At 51.6% G+C, this 20,738-nt stretch overlaps 4 protein-coding genes across 4 annotated transcripts; 2 read left to right on the top strand and 2 right to left on the bottom strand.

The window, feature by feature from the left end:
* Nucleotides 1-28: 28 nt before the first annotated feature.
* On the bottom strand, nucleotides 29-6,243 carry RhiXN_11961 (aldehyde dehydrogenase family protein; the record flags this gene model as incomplete). Its single annotated transcript, XM_043331776.1, has 22 exons — nucleotides 29-407; nucleotides 477-688; nucleotides 1,011-1,092; nucleotides 1,148-1,175; nucleotides 2,779-2,900; nucleotides 2,984-3,161; nucleotides 3,233-3,319; nucleotides 3,375-3,525; nucleotides 3,582-3,605; nucleotides 3,656-3,683; nucleotides 3,737-3,895; nucleotides 3,944-4,057; nucleotides 4,105-4,252; nucleotides 4,314-4,387; nucleotides 4,444-4,546; nucleotides 4,718-4,933; nucleotides 5,284-5,407; nucleotides 5,456-5,516; nucleotides 5,568-5,723; nucleotides 5,787-5,891; nucleotides 6,030-6,096; nucleotides 6,150-6,243. The coding sequence occupies 22 exons, from the start codon at nucleotides 6,241-6,243 to the stop codon at nucleotides 29-31; spliced, it is 2,712 nt and encodes a 903-aa protein (XP_043186537.1).
* Nucleotides 6,244-7,586: 1,343 nt separating this feature from the next.
* On the top strand, nucleotides 7,587-12,288 carry RhiXN_11960 (acyl-CoA dehydrogenase; the record flags this gene model as incomplete). Its single annotated transcript, XM_043331775.1, has 9 exons — nucleotides 7,587-7,770; nucleotides 7,854-8,221; nucleotides 8,273-8,389; nucleotides 8,479-8,764; nucleotides 10,597-10,632; nucleotides 10,706-10,893; nucleotides 10,961-11,115; nucleotides 11,170-11,249; nucleotides 11,294-12,288. 9 exons carry the CDS (start codon nucleotides 7,587-7,589, stop codon nucleotides 12,286-12,288), a joined length of 2,409 nt encoding a protein of 802 aa, XP_043186536.1.
* A 58-nt stretch (nucleotides 12,289-12,346) lies between these two features.
* Nucleotides 12,347-14,294, top strand: RhiXN_11959 (velvet factor; the record flags this gene model as incomplete). Its single annotated transcript, XM_043331774.1, has 3 exons — nucleotides 12,347-12,613; nucleotides 12,661-12,925; nucleotides 12,976-14,294. 3 exons carry the CDS (start codon nucleotides 12,347-12,349, stop codon nucleotides 14,292-14,294), a joined length of 1,851 nt encoding a protein of 616 aa, XP_043186535.1.
* A 623-nt stretch (nucleotides 14,295-14,917) lies between these two features.
* Nucleotides 14,918-19,231, bottom strand: RhiXN_11958 (glycoside hydrolase family 35 protein; the record flags this gene model as incomplete). Its single annotated transcript, XM_043331773.1, has 24 exons — nucleotides 14,918-15,161; nucleotides 15,242-15,317; nucleotides 15,397-15,538; nucleotides 15,598-15,768; nucleotides 15,826-15,922; nucleotides 15,984-16,106; nucleotides 16,154-16,896; nucleotides 16,945-17,183; nucleotides 17,235-17,310; nucleotides 17,362-17,411; nucleotides 17,465-17,478; nucleotides 17,540-17,590; nucleotides 17,643-17,711; nucleotides 17,760-17,836; nucleotides 17,890-17,963; nucleotides 18,028-18,078; nucleotides 18,127-18,157; nucleotides 18,209-18,405; nucleotides 18,458-18,543; nucleotides 18,603-18,611; nucleotides 18,674-18,797; nucleotides 18,847-18,906; nucleotides 18,966-19,039; nucleotides 19,095-19,231. 24 exons carry the CDS (start codon nucleotides 19,229-19,231, stop codon nucleotides 14,918-14,920), a joined length of 3,015 nt encoding a protein of 1,004 aa, XP_043186534.1.
* Between the last annotated feature and the right edge of the window lie 1,507 nt (nucleotides 19,232-20,738).

Below are 20,738 nucleotides of genomic sequence, written 5' to 3'. Positions count from 1 at the left end.
GAAGAATTGGTGCATGATCCTATAAGGGCTACCTTGAGCTCAGTAGGCCAGTTATTTTTCTTGATTGCCTGGCAAACTGTGAGATGGGGATTGCAAGATCGGGAGTGAACGGGCCATTGATGTGTGGCTCGAGCTCAGTCAGATTGATTTCAATGCGCCGGTCGTACTCGACACCTTTATCAGGCCTGAGGTTGTGCTGGAATGACTTGGCGTATTCGGCAATATCCCCGCGCTTGGTTGCCCAAAGATAGTTGCCCATACGTTCGTTATAAGGGAAAATTGAGCTAGTTGCGCCAATTTCAGCACCCATGTTGCAGATGGTAGCCATGCCTGCACACGATAAGGACGCGACGCCCGGTCCGGTGTACTCCACAATTGCGCCAGTTCCACCCTTCACCGTAAGGATTCTAGCGACCTTGAGAATCATCTATATAATAATTAAAGCTCAATTAGTTCTTGATAACTAAATCGCCGACCTTTGGGAGTAGTCCATCCGCCAATCTTGCCAGTCAAGTTGACGCCCAATGACCTTAGGGCATTTGAGCTCCCATGGAACACCTGCCATCACGTCTACAGCACCGGCACCACCGACACCGCACGCGATCATACCGAGACCACCCGCGTTGGGAGTATGCGAGTCGGTACCAATCACAAGACCACCAGGGAAGGCATAGTTCTCGAGAATGATCTAGTGGATGATACCAGAGCCTGGTTTCCAGAATCCAATGCCGTACTAAATAACATTACAAATTAGATTTATATGAGTAGAAAAGTGCGTATATGCGTACCTTGGCAGATACAGTAGCTAAAAATCATAGACTTCTCGGTTGACCTCAATTGCGCGAGCGAGGTCTTTTCACCGCCGACTTGAGCTTCTATGAGGTGGTCACCGTGGACAGTAGCAGGGGCGGCAGTGGTGGGTAGACCAGCTAGCATGAATTGCAGAAGTGCCATTGCGCGGTTGCGTCGTGGCAAGCAACGCGATCCGGTCGTAGCTTAAGGTAGCTCACTCCTCGGGAGATGTCCTGGTTTACAGGATCGTCCAAATGACCGTACAAGATCTTCTCAGAGAGTGTGAGTGGACGGCCCAACCTATTGGATAGTCTGTTAGCACCTTGGCACGGCAAAGGTGGGTATATGTACATACTTTTGGCGCACAATAGCCAGTGTATCCTCTATACGTTGGTAATTGATATAGTTATTGGGTTCAAGCGGTAACATGGGACCTTTTTATCGCCAATCCGGACGTAACAGTGGCCACGCCACGGGAAAGACGGGAACATTGGCGCGCAATGACCACATCGCTCAGGGGTTGCCTGCTGTGGTTAAATTCAGTGGTTGAAGTCAGTGTTCAGATCCCTTGACACTTAAATTTATGTATTCTAATTATAGAACGTAGGTCATCGCCTAGCGGTCTGTCCACCATGCTACTAAATTCACCGGCGACATTCCATATATTGGCTCGATAAGAAGATCATTTTATCAAATAAACCAATCGATTTGAAAGCGCGAGTAGGTGTAGCAGAGCGCGTGCGAATTTTAAACACTGTGATCGCTTGAATGTCTGAATTTGCTCACTACCATCTCTGTGGATGTAGAATTGGATCAAATCGTGTTCAGTAACACGTTATCGAAATAAGAATCAAATTTTATTGTAAATTACCCATAAGTTAATTGTGGTTGGGTTCCGAGGGGCTTAGTTGCCGGTGTGATGACATTGACTGCCCAATGGGATCCTGGGTACATTTACAAGGCCCAATGATGTATAAACTACCTATGAGATAAATTGAAATACAATATTACTATTCCGATAGTGAGAACATACCGTAATATTTAAGGAACATTGATCATACCCGACAGGTCCTAGGACCATGCGACAACGAGTAACTCGCCTGGATGATAGCAGGAAAATTATGTTTGGGCTTTTACCAATTATACTAAATGTGAGAGCTGGCGTATTTACCCTCTAGAAGTCGAAAGATACGTGATTGATTCGAATGCTCTATACTAAGCTGGGCCTACTCACTTCGCTTTTGTGTAGACCCAGGTGCGGCCTACGGTCCAGAGAGCCCGCGTTAATGACCAAGTACTTTTCGGAAAATAGCAAGGGTTAAGCTGGGTCGCAATTTTTTCTTGAATTCGTGTGAAACATTGACCCCTGGGCAAGATAGAAGCGGTATATTGGTTTAGAATTACATACGAAGAGCATGCGAAAACTTAAATCCCGTGCTTCAAGTCAAGTTTGCCATTACGCTAGTGAACCCGTGGATATCTAATACAGTCTGTGCAGGGATGAGTGGACAGCTTCACCACCTCGTACTGGTATTTCTTATCACGTCTGCCTGTAGCTGAGCACGAAAACATTAATTGTGGCTTTCTTGCAATCACCTCATGTCCTCCTTAAAATTATACAGCTGACAGAAAACTCCAATTACTTCACGCATATATACCCATTCTAAATACATGGTAATCACCGCATCACAGGCATATCTACTGATGCCTTATTCGCAGTGGCATCTTCTGCACGCCACAAAACTCGTTGTGGTTTTGGTCTGAGTATAAAAGTTGAGGCCGCTAAACGCATTTGGTTAATGCCCAATCCGTTTACAGAGTGCGGAAAGCGCTAACCTCTTGCCGTAGAACGAAATATCACCCAGGAAACTAGCCTTGTTTCCGCTCCAGGAGAACATTGGCAGAGGCACAGGGATGGCACATTCACTCCCACTATTTTATATCGGTGTCAAATCGGGTAAGCGTAAGACTTCAAGAGCAACACACCTTGGCCGACAACTTCGGTCTCAAACTTCCTTGCCGAGGCACCGGATTGTGTAAATATCGCAGCACCGTTGCCGTACTTATTGGCATTAACAATTGCGAGGGCATCATCTAAAGTGTCTGCTCTGAGACAAACAAGGAGGGCCGAAAATCTCCTCTCTGCCAATGACAATTAGTACAACCAACCAATCCGTGCCAAGCTACATACTTGTATGCCCGCATGTCTCTTACAGCTTCAACAACGGTTGGCCCAACAAAGTTTCCGTTTTCGTATCCTGAGACCTTGATGCCTCGTCCATCGAGGAGGATCTTTCCACCTTCCTCGGTAACTGATGCGATGATCGACTCGACACGAGATTTGGCATGGGGCGAAATGAGCGGGACCGCTAGAATTTAGCCCAAACGGTTAGAGTTGGGATGACTGGGTCAAGCTACATCGAAACTTACAGATCGGCACCCGGTTCAAAGCCACCGTTGACTTTGAGTTTCTCAGCCCTCTCGACGAGCTCCGGAAGCCAAGACTGGGCCGTCCCCACGAAGACGGCTATATGTATGCGCTATTAGGACGTTCGTATCAATGACGGGTGGGCGTAATTTACCAACAGAAAGGGCCATGCAACGTTGACCGGCAGCGCCAAACGCCGCACCAATAATGGAATTGAGAGCAAGATTCTTATTTTGCTGAAGCAGAGATTTAGAAACTCTGAAAGGGAAAATAACAACGCCCATACCATCTGGAAGAATAACGCCCTATGATCGACACACATCAGATTAATCGTGTAACTTTGCTATGAATCCTAACTTACATGATTCTTGGCTCCGAGATTAGACTATTAAACATAAGTTAGACGGCGTATGTGATCAACTACTACAAACGCACCTGCACTCGCTTTCCATTCATCGTCCCTCTTGCGTTAAATATAAGTCATGCAGTAACATACCCAGATGCAAGTCACCTTACCGTTCGAAGATATGCCTGCCGGCCTTGTCACCGCCGACAAAGCTAATTGCCTTGATCGCAGGATGGTCGCAGATAGCGTTGACTGTCGGAACTGTTCCATGGACAACGTTCAAAACACCAGGCGGGATTCCAGCTCGCTCGCAAAGCTCAGCGATGATCCTAAAGTCGATATTAGAATCCAGCTATAGCACGATCACAAGGACTCACATGGCCGCACCAGGATCTCGTTCCGAAGGTTTTAACACGAGGGTATTTCCAGTCGCGACAGCCATAGGGATGGTCCAGAGTGGGATCATGGCAGGAAAGTTGAATGGCGCCACGCTGTAAACTTTAGTATGGCAATTCGGTCGAGATAGACATCCACACACCTGGCGCACACGCCCAGTGGTAATCTCCTGGTTTCTGTATCCATATCTTTGCTAACTTCGAGCTTTTCTCCGAGCAAGTTGGACGTAATCGCACATGCAGATTCGACCACCTGGAGACCACGAGTTACATCGCCTGTTTTGATCGAACCTTTTGGTCAAATTTCCATAGACTAGATTGGCAGAAAGTAGGTGCTCGCCTTGTGCGTCACCAAACGTTTTTCCTTGCTCTAGAACAATGCTTTGAGCGATTGATGGTGCGTGTTTCCGAACGAGATGCTGGAGTCTATGCGTTTGCCCCGGTTAATACTTTATGACGCGTTGAATGGGTTTGCTGCGTACTCCATGACTGCACGTTGACGGGTGAGTATGCTGGTCTTGCTCCATGTTTTGAACGCCTGTGATGCGGCATCGACTGCTGCATTGAATTCATCGGCCGTCGTCTCTGGCACTCGCGTTAATACTGTTTGTGTGGACTGTAGCCTGGGTTAGAGTGCTGCTCGTCGAACCAACGTGACCAACTAACCGGATCATGCACATCAATCCATTCTCAGCTTGCTCTCCACAAACTCCCCGCCGATGTACAACTTTGTGTTTGCTCCCGTCGCGCTCGTACCTTTCCAATCTCGTGAAATCTCTTCAGCGGCCTTTCGTGGGGCGGATAGAGTTGAAACTCGGCGCAGAGGCAATGACGCGAGTGCACGGTTCTTGGGTAGGTTTCGCAGCATTTTTTGTGTGTAGAAGGGGTTTGGTCGAGGATAAGGTGGATCACGAGTGCGGGGATTTTTAACGGCGCGGAACTTGGACCGAGCCGGGCGGTCTCGTGGTTGGTCTCTTAGATTAGATTAGATATATAGATAAGATGAGATGGAAACTGGTATTTCTCAAATTAATTGTTTCGTGGATCATTTATTCAGGGCGCATTCTGATTGAGAGCAAAAGCCCTGATTGAAGGCTAATCCACTTAACCCTGCACACGCAGCGATTAACAAAAAAAAAAGTAGCTTTTAAGCTTCGGGTGTCCATCCCAAACCACAGTATTGACAGATGAGCCTGTTATTATCGAATAATCCACTAGAATACATGCCTCCATTACTGTTTGCGACCCTGCGTAAGCCAGTCAAGCAGGGCCGCTCTCACCGTGAGTAGCCTATCTAGATAGGCAAGAGATTACCTGCACACGCAGGGCCATCTGTCCTCCAAAGCGAAGCGTCTGGGTCCCACCAGGGAAATAGGCTGCAATGTACGACAATAGGGCAATGATTTGAACGATCGCGGATATGAGTGCTCCGAAGTAGGACGGAGACTGTCAAGCGTTTAGTCCACGGTTGTCAAACTAATGTGACATACATACCCCAAGGGAAAAGTACAGAGTGAGAGCGAGCCAAAGTAAGCCGCCGAGAAGGGCAGACGGTCTTTGGACAAGAGATGTTTAATTGGTTGACGGGTCCGATCAGAACGCAGACCGAGCGAGCCAAAGTAAGCCGCCGAGAAGGGCAGACGGTCTTTGGAAGAGATGTTTAATTTGGTTGACGGGTCCGATCAGAACAGAACCTACGGGGATGTGAGTAGCCGTACTTGCAGGCGTGCGAGAGAGCGACACCATGAGAAGGGATCCAAGACTGAACCGATATCAAATAAGAATAATGAACGTGTGGAGGCAACAAAAAGTAACATGCCTAAACGCGAGAGCAAACTTTCCCGGCTTCAGGGCTAACCACGGGAGGGTGAGGAACGCAACAAAGAAGCACGTAGCTGCACCGAGGAGACATGCTCCAAACCCTAGCAGTCTGGAGAGTTCAATTGGCGTCAATAAGGTCTGTTGGCTCAGCCCTGGGCTGGCGATTGCGGGCCGAGTGACTGACCGTGACTCACGCTCCCACCGACTCAGGGCAAAGTACGCCTCCTCTTCATAGAGCGCTCGTCACTCCTCAGCGGCACATATGAGCTCATCGAGTTGTACATTCTGCTGAATGGATTCGGGTTTGGCGCTGTCTAAAGCCGTCAATCACATGTGCAGACATGGTCCGCAGTCATGGTTCACATACCCGTCTGTGTCTGCTGCGAATCATCATTGTTGCCTCGTGCCCATCGAAATTGAGATAGTGATGCTCTGAAAGCTGTCTCGTCGTTATTCGACATGATCTGCCCGTGGTAGATAGAATGACGGCTGTGGAGACAGCCAGGGTGCGTGTGTCGGCATTTGCTTGCGTCAGCGTCACTAAGCGCGCGCTTACCGGACCGGACTCGATCTTGTGACCACGACGCGCCGTTCCATTAAGGTTCCTCTATACAGGTTGAGAAACTAGCTTTACGCCTACGAATGCTCGTGAAAATCCAATGTCTTTATTGATACCAAGTCCGCTGGTCTTGATAGCCGGAGTGTTTGCATAAAATGGACCAAGAGAGGATCTCACATCTGTCCCGCTTTGCACCTGAAGATCGCAGACGCAATGAGGATCGAGCAAGGTTTTCAACAAGTACGGTAAACCGATATGGCACGGCCTTTCAGAACTCTAACCGCGTGAAATCTAGCAACCGCCACCCCTACTGCATCCCTTCCTGGATGATCCTATTCTTCCAGTGTTGGTAAAGAGGCTGTTCCACCTAGGTACATTTTGTGGCTGCGCGAGCCAATTCAACTATTATTATACAGCTCGTACGCCACAGTCGTTGAGGAACTCACACGGTTTGGAAATGACATCAACGGATGTACGTACCTGGTCCTGGAGCTGTTTATATATGGAATTATCACCTCTGATACAGATATCCACGAATTGGGCAAATATGTTGAGCCCCAACTCTCATTCAATACGATCACTTTGGTTAGCGCATCGATCAACTGAAAACCTCTGAAGGATGGCGCCAGCTCAAACAGGTCGCCACAAAAGAGGGAATGGTATCCATTGCGTACGACCGGGCTAATCACGGCTCGCTCGCAAGGATTGATGTTCATTAAAACTTGCCTCTGGGCTGGAGATTCACATGGGGTGTGAAGCCTGGACCTACCAATTTAAGCGGATATTAATCAACGGGTCTCGATTAGGTTACCTGTCCTTTGGCAATGACGGATGGGGCCGCGCGGGTGCTCGAGTTAATCGGCACTTGCCATATGAAAGAGTGGCTGTTACCTAGGTTGTTGAGGTAAGTATCTTTCCTGTCATGCGTCACCGATTAACATGTATGTGATCGACAAGTCGAGACCCCCAGCTCGCGTACACACAGCGGGACAATGGATGACCGAGGCATGTTTGGTCAATTTGACTCGTAGGTTACCGCTCAATTGTATACATACAGCGCCCAGGTGGATCAGACGTCTCGCACACCGAGACCATAGCTCACCCCGTTTATCCCAATGATACGATGCAAAACGGCGCGCCATATCGACTCTCGGGCGTCAATGGTTTTCCTCAGCAACAGACGGACAATTGGCACTTGCACTCGCGCAAGTACCCAATCAAGGACTCGCGCTCTTCGTTGTACCGATGCCAAGCGCAGACGTCGAGCTCTTCTCGCCCAACACCCATCTGCTCTCATTTCAGCTACGCAACGGAATCAACATACACAGGTTAAAAAACAAAGTTGGGACTCATGCGCTCCCGACGGCCGAACTCGAACTCGAGGACGAACTCGAACTCGAGGACACAATCGGCTTTCTCCTCATCGCCCGTCACAAACCCAAGGGACGATCAAACCCAATGGGGTTCGTACGATATCACCCGTATTAAACATCACACGCCTACATTCTGCAGCGACTTCGATCGGAAATCTCGCGAAATGCCTCGCTATCGCACGGTCCTATGCTCAGGTCCGACAGGTGGCCGATCCAGCTCCGGGACGGGTCGGAGGTCAAGCTTTATTGGTTGATGTACCACTGCATACAGCCACCTTGGCTCGGGTCGAGGTTCTCCGACATGCGCTAACCCATTTTTTGTTTGGAGTCGTGGAGTTGTTGGGAGCCTCCGAGGCTGGGACGGCAACGAACAGCGAACGTGTACGGTTACGTCTCTTGACGCCGGTTCTCAAAGCGTTCGCGGCTGACCGTGCAGTAGGCGGGATGGAAGAATGCATGGCGGCGCTAGGAGGACTTGGGTACATGGAGGAGACCGGAATAGGGAAGGTGAGTTACGATCCCCCCCAAGTACGCATTTATTCCACACTAAAACACCAGACGAGACTGATCCGAGACTCGCTCGTGGAGAAGATCTGGGAAGGGACGGTCAATGTGCTCGCACTGGATATGCTGCGCGCTATGCGAGGAGGAGACGCCATCAAGGCCTTTTGCGAAGTATGCTTGTCTCCCTGTGTGTTTGTTGCGAGCGCCTAGCTAAACCAGACTCGTACCTGACATCACTACCTAAATCACCGACGAAATAGTGGTCGCGAGCTATTATCGCCCGGTACCCCGGACCCTCTATCAACCTCATCAAACGACGACTGACACTGCTCGAAAGTCTAAACCCCAGCAGCTGCAGTTCACACGCGCGCCAGGCCCTAGTGCTCGTGGCACATCTCGCTTCCGCGTCATATCTATTACAGCACGCACAGTGGTCTCGACTCGAGCTAGACGCTGTGATCGCCCAACGCTGGATCGAGGAGGAGCTCGAGGGGAAGCTTGTTTGGGACGCAGACCAAGACTGGAACAAGATGATAGTGTACCAGTGTACTGCCAGGCTATGATAAAACCGGACCAGGGCGTTGGGGATTCCTTACCCGGATCTCGTCCCAAGTCCCCTCCCCCTCTCTTGAAATCCGATGTTGCCGTTGTCCTGTTCTGTGGAATGCGAAATCGTGGAGTTTGGGGCTATCACATCCCATCGCCTTTAAACCTTAAATTCGGTTTCGATCTGGGGTCGGTCCCCCGAAGAGGATTGCTGTTCTTTTCATTAACGCTGTATCGCGCACACACACAAGTTTGGTCCAGCGTCTGTTTCTTTCAATTGTATACATGGTTGTGTTTAGGATCATTTTCTTTCTTGGTGTTTGGTACATGAATTGACTTTGCATGGGTTTCCGGTCCCCAGGCGGTGTACCATATGGGACACGCATCCTGATCTCAATTGTTCATCCCTTGATTGTAATTCTCCGAAGGGGAATTTCCCCCATCCGCTTGGGTCATTCTGATGACGACCTCTGACCGATCTCCCCAAATTACTGGTGGCAGGGGGGAACGCTAATCCATTCTCTGACTAGCCATTCTCCTCCCCCTACGATGTTAATTTAGGTAGAAAGGAGCAAAAAGACAATTATAGGACCCCCTGGTGTAATTGAGTTGAGGCCTAGGTGTCTTTGCCAAATATGGAGTTGCTAGACCTTTGGTTTGGTCTTGGAGAGGGGTTTACCTGCGCGACACACACGTTGTTGTATGTGGTATGTATATGGGGAGTATAATCGATGTCGATGTTTTATTGATTTATTCACTTGTCATGTGTGATTTTTTTCGTGATTGATTGATGAGATGAATGGTTGGATGTAGTGTCCAGAGTGGGAAAGATAGCGCGTGCGTTGCTATATATATGCATTATATGCGTCACATTTCATCTGTCTTTGCGCATGCGTGTACGTATATGTGCGTCATCGCCGGCGGTGGCAAGGGTCGAGCAAAGAACAGAGTATTAGGCGAGCCTGCGAATCAACAGGTTCGATTCGTCAACCTATAACGGTAGACCAGGTGTGCTCTTTTTTTCCACAGTCGCATAGATCGATATATCAAGTGTGGTATATCCATCCAGTCGGAACAGGATGTGTCGATGCCGGCGGCATGATTACGGGGTTTTGATGTTGGCCCCTGGGTGTGTAACATGTACGAGGGACGGATGGGATGTGTGTACCTAATTATGGTGTATGACGTGGAGGGTTAAGCATGGATTGGTGTCTTGTGTCTTCGGGCGCGGTAGGTCTAGGGGGGGGGGTGGGATTACGGAAAATCCAATAGTAGGAGGGGGAGGTGTTCGTGTATGCGTATAATAATTAACAAGATGGCGTCCGTTACTGTTGTCATTTAATCACAACGGGTAATCAAACGGTGTTCCCCCTTCTCCTTGTTAATCACTATCTCTACTCCCCCCCGTCACTTCCGTAACCTTCCTGGGTCTCCGGGATATAGACACACAGATACTGTAGATCGGCGGGGAAGGGGGGGGGACGTAGGGAATATGACTCAAAGTTAACCTCGTCACGACTCCAAGGCGCAACCCACGCCCATGTTTCAACATTTTCCAATTGAGATAAGGTTTGGCTCGGGAGGGAGCCAAGAGTGTGGTACCGGGTCAGGATACAGGGAGGCCGTCGCCACGGGTAACAGAGGGGGTTTTGCAAATGAGATACGTATTAATAGAGTGGACGAAAGCGGACCTTCCCGACTTTTCGGATTCGCCCTCTCCTCTTCTCTTTCCCCCTCTCTCTCCGTCTGTTCTCTGGTCTCTGTTTCCGTGTTGTGGTTGTGTGACGATGGCGCCGGGACAGCTTCAGTATGAGCTGATTGTGCGTCAACAGCCAAAGCAGGCGAGGATGTGTGGTGGGGTGGCAAGGGTGGGTGTAGAATGTGGATATTATGGCTGGGAATATTTTGTGGCTGATTTACGGAATTATTTTTTTTGGGTAGCTGACCGCCGACCGATCGACCCGCCGCCTATTGTGCAGCTGCGAGTGATCGATCCGAATGGGACACCGTCGCGGCCCGGATCACCTGCGTCGTCGCAGTCATACCTTCAGAACCCATACTATTTCATGTTTGCCAGTCTGGCGAGCGTCGACACGGACGATGAGCTCCATCTGCTCAAGGATGGCAAGGTAGGCTGACCCGCATACACTAGACCGAACACAGGGCCTGGTGGCTGATTGGTGGCCGTCAATATAGACACGATGCACGACAGGTTCGGTTGTGTCCTCGCTCTATCATCTCAAGGATACCGAGAATGGCGGTCAAGACGCCGGATTCTTTGTCTTTCCCGACTTGTCCGTCCGCACAGAAGGTTCATACCGCCTCAAGCTTACGCTCTTCGAGGTCCACGGGTGCGTCTTGTCTTGTGTGCTTGTTTGTGCGTACGTGTGTTGACACGCATACAGGGCGACTGTGCACCACTGCAGGTCCATCTACTCGAATCCGTTCTATGTGTTTACGGCCAAGAAGTTCCCAGGCATGGAGGGTGAGTACTAGGGGTACATCCATTGCCCTGCTAACATGCTACAGAGTCGACGTCGCTATCGTGTTCGTTGGCGGACCAAGGGATCAAAATCCGAATTCGCAAAGACATACGAGTACGGAAGCGACCAGTCCAACCGCCAACTCGAATGCGCTCGCACCGCACGGAGGCGGAAACCCTTTTGCCGGAGGAGGCACCATGGTTGTTCCCCTCGACGACGACGAACAGCCACCCGTTCCGAGCGGCAGCAACATTCCTCAGGGTGCGCCCCCAGGCCAGCTCCCCCACCGCCCCCGCCCCTCCCGCACCCACGACAAATACACCGGCCCCTGTCCGTCCCCCGACATCGAATGCGAACCACCCGATCCCCCCGAGTGGGATTGGCCTTCCTCCCCCTGTGCCTGGAGGTGCTCTCCCACCGCCACCACCACCATGGCCAGCCCATTCCACGACACCCGGCCCCACCAATATGCCTCCCCCCGCGAACATTCCCGCCAACATACAACATCCTCCTGCGCCCGACCCGATCCCCCCGAGTGGGATTGGCCTTCCTCCCCCTGTGCCTGGAGGTGCTCTCCCACCGCCACACCACCACCATGGCCAGCCCATCCCGACACCCGGCCCCACCAATATGCCTCCCCCGCGAACATTCCCGCCAACATACCATCCTCCTGCGCCCGGTCCGGGGCCAAACATGAGTGCACCGATGAACATGAACATGGGTGCTATTCCCCCTCACGCCCACAACATGCCCCCCGGCCCTGTGCAGAACCACCAGATGCCGCCTCACAACATGGCACCGTCTTCATCCCATCCAATTCCACCCCACGGAATGCCGCCCACTATGCCTCCACATCAGCACCAGCACCAGCACCATCAGCCGATGCATCCCCCCGCAAGCGGACACGGAATGCCCCCACCTCCCATGCCTCACTCGCAGCCGCCCGGTCCTCCCCCTCCGGGACATGTCATGCAGTCCTCCCCGCCCCCGCCTGCTCACGGTCCCGCACCCGGCATGCCCCCACCTCCACCCGAACGTTAGAGCTCCAAGCGCGCGCGGAACGAGGGCGACTTTAGGGAGCAAAAGCGCGCGAGGCACGATGACCATTCGCACGATTCGTCCAACCCCCAGGGCGGATGGCATTACCAGCAGCCGCAACCGCAGCCTCAACCGCAACCGCAACCTCAACCTCAACCTCAAGCAGCCGCAGCCGCAATCACAGCAGCCGTACTACCCTCCTCCCCCGCATGCGCAGCAGCAACCCCCGACGTGGAACCAGCACCAGCCTCCCCCGCCGCCGTACTACCACCAACCGCCGCCTTATGTGCAGTATCACCAGTATTCGCCGCGGCCCGGCTACGACCCAGTGTGTACCAACCCCAGCAGCCGTACCAGCCTCAGCAGTGGTCGCAGGGAGGCCCAAGCGGGTACAACAATGTTTCGTCTGGATATGCCAATGGACAACAGCAGGGCGCGACTACCGGGCCCTATCCCCCTCAGCCCCAGCAACAGCAAAGCATGCCCCCGCCGACTCCGCCGAGGAGCCCTAGACAAGGGTGGTACCAGTCCCAGAACGCGCCCAGCCAACCACAGCAGCAGCCGCAGCAACAACAGCAACAACAGGGGTACTACTATGACCAACAGCAGCAAGGCCAACAATCGTACAGCCAGCAGTGGAGTCAGCAAAGCTACGGCGGGCAGTACCCGCATGGTTATGCCCAGCCGCAGCCCCAACCTCCTGCACAACCCCCTCAACCGCAGCCGCCTGCCCAGTCGCAGCCCCAGACGCATTCTGGCGGGTCTACGCCGGCCGAGAGTCGTTCACCTCATCAGCCGAGACAGGAAAGGTGCATTTGCCCCCCCTGAGAAACCAGTCTGGGTACCCGGCTCCTGCGCCTGCACCCGCTACAGCTGGAACGGCCTCGAATGCACCGTCTGGAGGTGGAGGAGGTGGCGGTGGATACGCGGAACCACGACCGTTTGTTGCGCCCGGTGTAGGCCGCGACCGAACAAACGCCCCGACGGCCGCTGCAGGATCGTACGAGCCCCGTCCGCCAACCTCGTCGAACAGCTTTGACACCCGCTCGGGCCCAGGTGGTCCGAACGGGGCATTCGACACCCGTTCCTCTGTCCCAGCACCCCCCAACTCGGGAACATTCGACAATCGCCCGTCGTTTGACGGTCGTCCCGGTCCGGGATCGTTTGATTCAAGGCAGGCAGTGTCGGCGGCGACTGTACCGGCAGTAACACCGTCCAGCGCGTCCTCGGCGTCGTTTGACGCTCGTCAGCAGGCGTTTGATTCGAGGCACAATTCGTTTGATGGGAGACCGGGTCCGCCTCCTGGTCCTGGCCCTAGTCCCGGTCCTGGGTTCGACAACCGTGCGGCCGGCCCTGTGTTCGATAGTCGGTCGGGTGCGCCGGCGTTTGAGAATCGGGCCCCACCATCGTTTGAGAATCGGGCTCCGGGTCCGGCGTACGAGCAGCGAGGGTACGAGACTCGGACTGGAGCAGGTACTACTGGAGGAGGGTACGACGCTCGAGCTGGAGTTGGAGGATACGATACAGGCGCCCGGGCTGCTGGAGGATACGAGGCCAGAACCGGGAGTGCAGCATACGACGCGAGGACGCACGGACATGGTCATGGTCATGGACATGGACATAGCCAGAGCCAGGGCGGATACGACACACGCGGGTTTGACGGTCGCGCACCCGCCGGAACGACGTTTGAGAACCGGGCGCCGGGTGCGGGAGCCGCGTTCGATAATCGCGCGCCGGCGTTTGAAAATCGTGCGCCTGGAGGAGGGGGAAGTGGTGGTGGATTCGAGAGTCGCGCGGGTGGAGGAGGACCGCCGCCCCCGCCTCCACCACCAGGCAGCGCGTTCGAGAACCGTGCGCCCGGGAACGGAGGAGGGTACTATTCTGCGCCTGCCAACCCGAGCTCGACGACATACGAAACGAGACCCCCGCCCCCGGCTTCCCCTGGAATTACCGACGTGAAGGTGCTGGCGGTGCTGCTGGTGGAGGACAGGGCAAACGAAACCCGTTGAGCATTGGGAGTATTATTTCCGCCGATACGAGGTGATGAATAAATGCCGCATGACCTATATTTCTTGTTCTTTTCTACACTATTTCTACATACATTTCTGGACCGTGTTCTTCTTTTCTCGCCTTTTTTTGCTGTTTATTCGATCCGTTCTATGTGTACTCTCCAGGAAAGAAGTTCTGTTTTGTGTGTGTATGCAGTTAATGTAGCTCCGTTTTTCTTCTTGAATATATCCCACTCGTACAATGTTTTGATATCTGTCATTCACTTGTTATTAAGAGTGCAACTAGGAATTCGATTTTTTTGGGTCCAATCGGTTTCACACCATTTCTGGCGGCTATGAGCCCAAGTCCCCGTCGTCTGGGGTCGCCCCGGGACCGTGGACGTGGCGTTTGTGCCTGATTGGGTTCAGGGCAGGCTCAGATTCATTTCAACCGTGATCTCAATGGTTTACATAATAGGAAAAAAGTATAGACTACTATAGCATGTTGGATGTTTTTCTCGGTTTGGTAAATGTTGGCTAGGCGGGCGGGAAGGAAGGCTTAGAACGGGGTTTGGCCTATAGGCTATCGCCCCCATCCCCATCCCTATCTCTATTCACAGACCCCCGTGTGCGCGCGTTTCACCTTATGCATAGGCCAGACGATCGGCGGTCCAACCAGGTTGAAGATACGCCGCGTCGATATCGGCATCAAAGCCCGAATCGTACACGCCCAGCACGTTCCAGTCGATGCTGACCTTGGCGCCCTGCGCGCTCTGGGACCACACGGACAGACCGATCGTGTTCTTTCCTCGGATGTTCAGGATCCCGGGTGGAACGGGGAACGCGATCTGGTTGCCCACTTGTTTGACAAACTTGCCGTATTGGTACCTGTGCATTAACGCATACATGTATCAGGATCAAGGAGGGAGGGGGGAGGAGCATTGGGATGAGCGGGTTTGTGGACTTACCCGTTGACGTAGAGCTGTGCACGGACGTTGGTCCCTTTTGGCGCGTCGATGATAAACTCAAGAGCGACGTCATAGCCTATATGTGTATCGCGAGTTAGCAATCGACCGCGGTTGGGTGGAGAAGAGGGGGAAACATAAAGGCAGCGATAACGTACCGCGCTTGTCGATTATCTTGCTCAGGTCTACCTGGGTACGATAAAACGCCACACCGGCACCCTGTACTCCGTCCGAAGGGGACCCAGACGCCCACTTAGAATCGTCGAATCCAGGGAGATGCCATCCCAGGCGCTCGGCATGCTGTGCTCGGGGGGCTCAGAGAGAGAGAAATAGTGGAACGATGAGACGAGATAACTTACCAGTCCGCCCTCAGCAATCGGCCCACGCACAGGGTCGATGTTCTTTTGGCCACCCGCGTTACCGGCCACGCGCCAGCTGGTAAAGGTCCCGTTCGATGGACCTAGGAGTGATGCGCTCAGAATGCCACGTGGGAGGAGAGCATCTGCGCGCTGATCATGCCCCGAATGGTCCTGTCGAAATTTCTAAGGACCATGCTGTTCGCGACAAACCCGGAAAATTGGACATACCTGGAGCACGAGCAAGACGTTCTCGCCATCGAGCACAGTTGCGTTGGAGAACGAGAGTGTGAGGTTACCGCGTACGGAAACTGGGTCTCCAGGGAAACTTTTACAAGGGACGTTAGGTTAGGCTCGCAACCCTTTGTAATTGGGGGGGATGTGCGCACCTCCCAATGTAATCTCCGTTGAGCCACGCAGACCACCCGCTCGCAGTTCCACCCTGGACGTTAAGTTGGGCCGCGGTAGCTTTGCCGTTGAACCGTCCGCGCCAGAGGATGTTGCCCAAATGGCTATGCATACAATCAGCCACCATCTTTCGCCATAATTCAATACTCACAATCCATAGTCGTCGGCATACAAAACAGGGCCACTGCCACTTGGTTTGGTCGGGTTAGGGGTCGAAGTGTGATTAGCAGCAACCCATCCTGCGCCCGCGTCCGAATAGTTGGCAAATCGCTCAGGTAACCCGTCTGCAACCTTCCATCCGGTCAATGTACCCTTGAGTTTCTCGCTCACTTTGGCGGCGGTGATGTCCAACGAAGGAGTAGTGCCAACCAAAGTGCCATACGACGTCTTTTTGAATGCAAGCTTTTGACCGTTCCAGTGCAGCGCGGTGACGCTCTTGGGCGCCCAAACTTCAATCTGGGTAGAGCTATCGGCATCTCCCGTGATCTCGAGCAGAGTGGACTGCTTTGCGAGCGAAGCGGACCGAACGAGGTAAGGACCCGTAACCCAGACAAGTTTGTCCGCAGGCGAAAATGGAGAAGCGGTCAACGTTGGGGCCCAAAACTTCCATGCCGTGGAACGGGGGACGAGGACTGCGGTAAACGAGTCGAACGAAATGATACCGACGGCGGATGTCTGGGTGTAAGAGACAGTCAAGCCGTTGGAGGAGCTCGTGAACTTGGCTGCCGGACCGGTAAGGACCTTTTGTGATTTCGAGCCACCCTTGACCAGGAACTCTCCGGACTCGTTCTCAGGGAGCCAGAGTGCGAGGTGCTCCCTTCCATCGATAATGGCATGAGAGAGGATCTCAGAGGTCGAATAGAGGAGAGTAGCATTTCCAACCTTGAAGTCAGTCTACTCGGCATCAGGCGTCGGCTTGAAATGAAACGGGTAAGAACCTACCACTATGATCTTGCTCTCCCTTCCGTTCAAGGCGATATTTCCAGAGGTAGGCACAGTCAGGCTTCCTGACGACGTAGAAACTTTGAGCTGGAAGCTATCTTTGGTCGTGTCGGACGACGTAGCATGTCGGGTAACGTAGAATCCAGCCTGAGTATCCGGGTTCCTGAGCTCGGTTGCGCTGATGATACTATTGGTAGTGTAATTGGTCGATGCAGCAATACGATCAAGCTTAGTGATATCTGAAAATCAAGTTTAAAAATTAGAATGAGGCGGTGACTGTATAAACGAACCTTTGGCAGCCCTGATGAACATTCCGAGAAGCTTAGTCTCGTAGTATTTTTGTCCAATTTGACGACTCTCGCTGATCTGTGGCAACTTTAGTCATGCTACAAGTCTCATCGTCGAATGTATGCGCACCGGAGATGAGTAGTCATACGAAGTACCGAGCAAATTGGTCGCAAGTCCACCTAGTAATTAATTCAGCCTTGGAGGTTCACTTTCCAAAGAGCCGCTATCTCACCCCAGTTGGTACCGCTATAGATTCAACCGCGGTCAGTTTGTATGCGTTCATCCTACAGAAATACATATCGCTCACCCGAATAGCATGTACAAAGACATCATCGAGACCCGCTCAGCAATGTTATGGCTATTTGGAGCGAATTAGACCTCGGTGACAAATTAGCCGTGCTGGGACTCACCGGTAGAACACGTTTGCGAAATCTGGACCCATGTTAGAAGCACATCCTCCCTGTGGTCCACCCCAAGGACTGTCGAAGCTCAGTACATTGGTCACTGGTAGTCAGTAAGTTGCTTACTTGTAGGATCCACCCTGGAACTCAGGTAAGAACGACGGTTGCGTAGGAGAAACCTCGTTAAAGTGTTCATGGTAACTCTGTTGATCCAATGAGCTCTAGATTTAGATAGATTAGAGGTGAAGAGACGTACGACAACCGTAAATGGTTTGACGTTTCCGCACTCATCAAGGTTGCAGCTCCAGCACGAAGGGTACGAATCCACGCCTAGCCGATAGAGTCAGGAATACAAGACTGGAGGGGATACGGCATGCCTGCTTCTAGGATTTACCATAGATGTCCTGGGCACCATTGGGGTCATAGTCCTTAGACCATGACTTGCCTAGAAACTCGTCAACCATGGGCTATCATGGATCGTAATCAAACATACCGTTCATGTTGGGTGCATTGGTAAAGAACGGCTGTTCATTCGAGTTAGCAAATTCATTCGATCATGAAATAATCACAATCACAATAATAAGTCCAGAATCCCGTGAAGTTTTCTCCAGGTTCTGCATATATGCAATGAGCGGCCAGTTGGGCGCTCCCGAGCTCAAACGTTGTCCAGCGATTTCATTTTCGATTTGGAACAACAGTAGGTTTCCTCCATTAGTAATCTGATGCTTTTCAAGTATGCTGGTGTACTTTTTCATGTACGGCATCCATGCATCTTCGCAGCGTGCGGTGAGTAGATCTGTCGGGTAACGAACGAAATCACATACCTGTATATCTCGTGTCATTATTCCGCAGAGTTCCGTAAGCACCTGTCGTCGCCCAGAGAGCAAAACCTCCGGCTGTAGTTTCGGCACTGGACAGAATCGCATTTAGGCACTATGTTATTTGAAGGGATGTGTGTGATCAACTTACTTGACATATCTATCATTTGAACGAGCAGATCAGACACCCTGAAGACAGATGAATATGTTGTGAACACTCACGGTCCCGCCCTCCAAATTGCATAAAGACCTATTTCTTTGCAAATATCGAGAATGGACTCAAAATTGTGTGCTCCCGACTCGAAATCGAGGGCACCAGGGCTGGCACTGTGATATCCCCAGTTTCCTGTATCGTTAGTTAGAAATCAATCGAGGATAGCTCAAGGCTTATTCACCATAGACAGAGACAGAATTGAATCCTGCTGCCTTGACCTTTTCCAGGATGTCACGCCATACTAAAACTCCAATGAGCCAGCTATCCCGCGCGGCAATTAATGAAAGAAAAAAGTCTAACCTTCTGGGACAGGGATTCGCCAATAGTGAAATTCGCCGCTCCAGACATACAAGCGTTCGCCGTTGACGATCAACCTGGGCAAATTTAGACGTGTGAATAGGATAAACTTTTGACGTCAAGTTCACATACGAGTAATGATCCCACTGTACGACCTTGGTTAACCCGGTATCATGCACAGGCCATTGTGTCGTATTAGCTTGCGCCTGGACATGGAGTGCAGCGGAAGCAAGTCCAAAGGCAACACCGAGTGATGCAGCAAGCCTCATCGTGAAATTCGAACGGCGGGAGGCACGTAAAGGCTGTCGCTGCCGTGTGATGCGAGCCTTTTATCGTGGACGCCGCCTAGAAGTGTTCCCCATAAAGCAATAAGGCGAAGATTTCGGGCCGACTTATCAAGCCTTGGAAAAATCTATAAAAGTACATTACAGCATCGGGACAGTCGTACTACATGCTACACAAGTGGAGGGCGGCCCAGTCCAAGTCCAACTAGAGTTATAACCTTCGGAGATGACGAGCCCAAGAGAAGCAGCAAATCAGCTTCTTTGCCGGCGCGAGATGACTATTTTGAAGAGTTCACCGACTTCTTTACGCTCAGAACGCCGGACGTTTGTCCAAATGCATACACGAGACCGCTGGTGCATATGACCGAAAAATGGAATATTTCAGCTGCTCATTGCGGGCCGGTGTTCGCATATTACCGTGATATCAAATTGGGCTGTCATGTGTATCTGTCCCCCGCACACGTAACTGAATTGTGAAAGTTTCGCTCATAAACATGCAAGTTGCAAGTTACTATTTACGGGGACCTGAGCACGTAAAGGACATCATGTCCGATGCAAATGGGTTTACGAAACACCAGTTTGGATAACAATTGACAAAATTCAATTAATGTTATCGAGCTTGAAAACCAAAGTCTAATCTCAAACTTTATGCTGAAACGTTATCTATAGATAAATGATCAAGGGTGCTACTTTTCACATAAGCAATTAGGTCACCGTAATTACTCGCTTGCTTGCACAACATGAATTTGAGGTTGGCCTAGGATATTGAGAGCAACCGATCCGAAGTGGCTATCCCCAATAGAAAACGGTCTTGCTATAACTTTATTTATGAGCGCTCACATCTCATTCACACCGAAGACATTATTCATTGGTGACAGCTTGTGCGTCGATGCGGCGACGGCCGAGATCGCAAATATCTATGCCAAGGTTAGAGCAGAACCTTTGGCGATGGGAACTGTACCACAATCTCACTTGGCAACGTAGGACTGGTGGATCCGGGTGGCAGTTTCAAGGTTCGCTGGTGTCCTTTGGTACCTCGCTATCATGGATCTGCTTCGCAAAATCACCGCCAACAAAGACGACTTGGTTCGATCTGGTAACAAAGTAGCGAAGGACGGGAACGGACCCAAGCGACGGGATTACATAGAAGTATATGCTATATATAGATAGCGTTCGATCTGCATAGATATAAAGGGGCACGTTGATCATACGCGGTGCACAATTGATACACATTGAGTGTCGCGCGCCACATCGCTCAAGCTGATGAGGCAGGGTGAAATTTACTCTGCGTCCTTGATACGATGGGGATGAATTGATATCGCGATGATAGGCATAAATACCGTTGCATCAAAAGCATGTGTATAGGGCAAAGATTCAGAATCGTCAACGGGTTCACGTGCGCCATTCCATTTGAGCCATTTTACTCAGTGAAGAGGGTTGGACTAATTATAGTAACACATCTCTAAAAGTAAATCTCACAAATTTAAGCCAA

This window comes from Rhizoctonia solani, chromosome 15 (genome assembly GCF_016906535.1).
Source record: "Rhizoctonia solani chromosome 15, complete sequence".
Classification (NCBI taxonomy): Eukaryota; Fungi; Basidiomycota; class Agaricomycetes; order Cantharellales; family Ceratobasidiaceae; genus Rhizoctonia; species Rhizoctonia solani.
The sequence above is the reverse complement of the archived record's forward strand: the minus strand, read 5'-3'. Positions and strand labels throughout refer to the sequence as shown.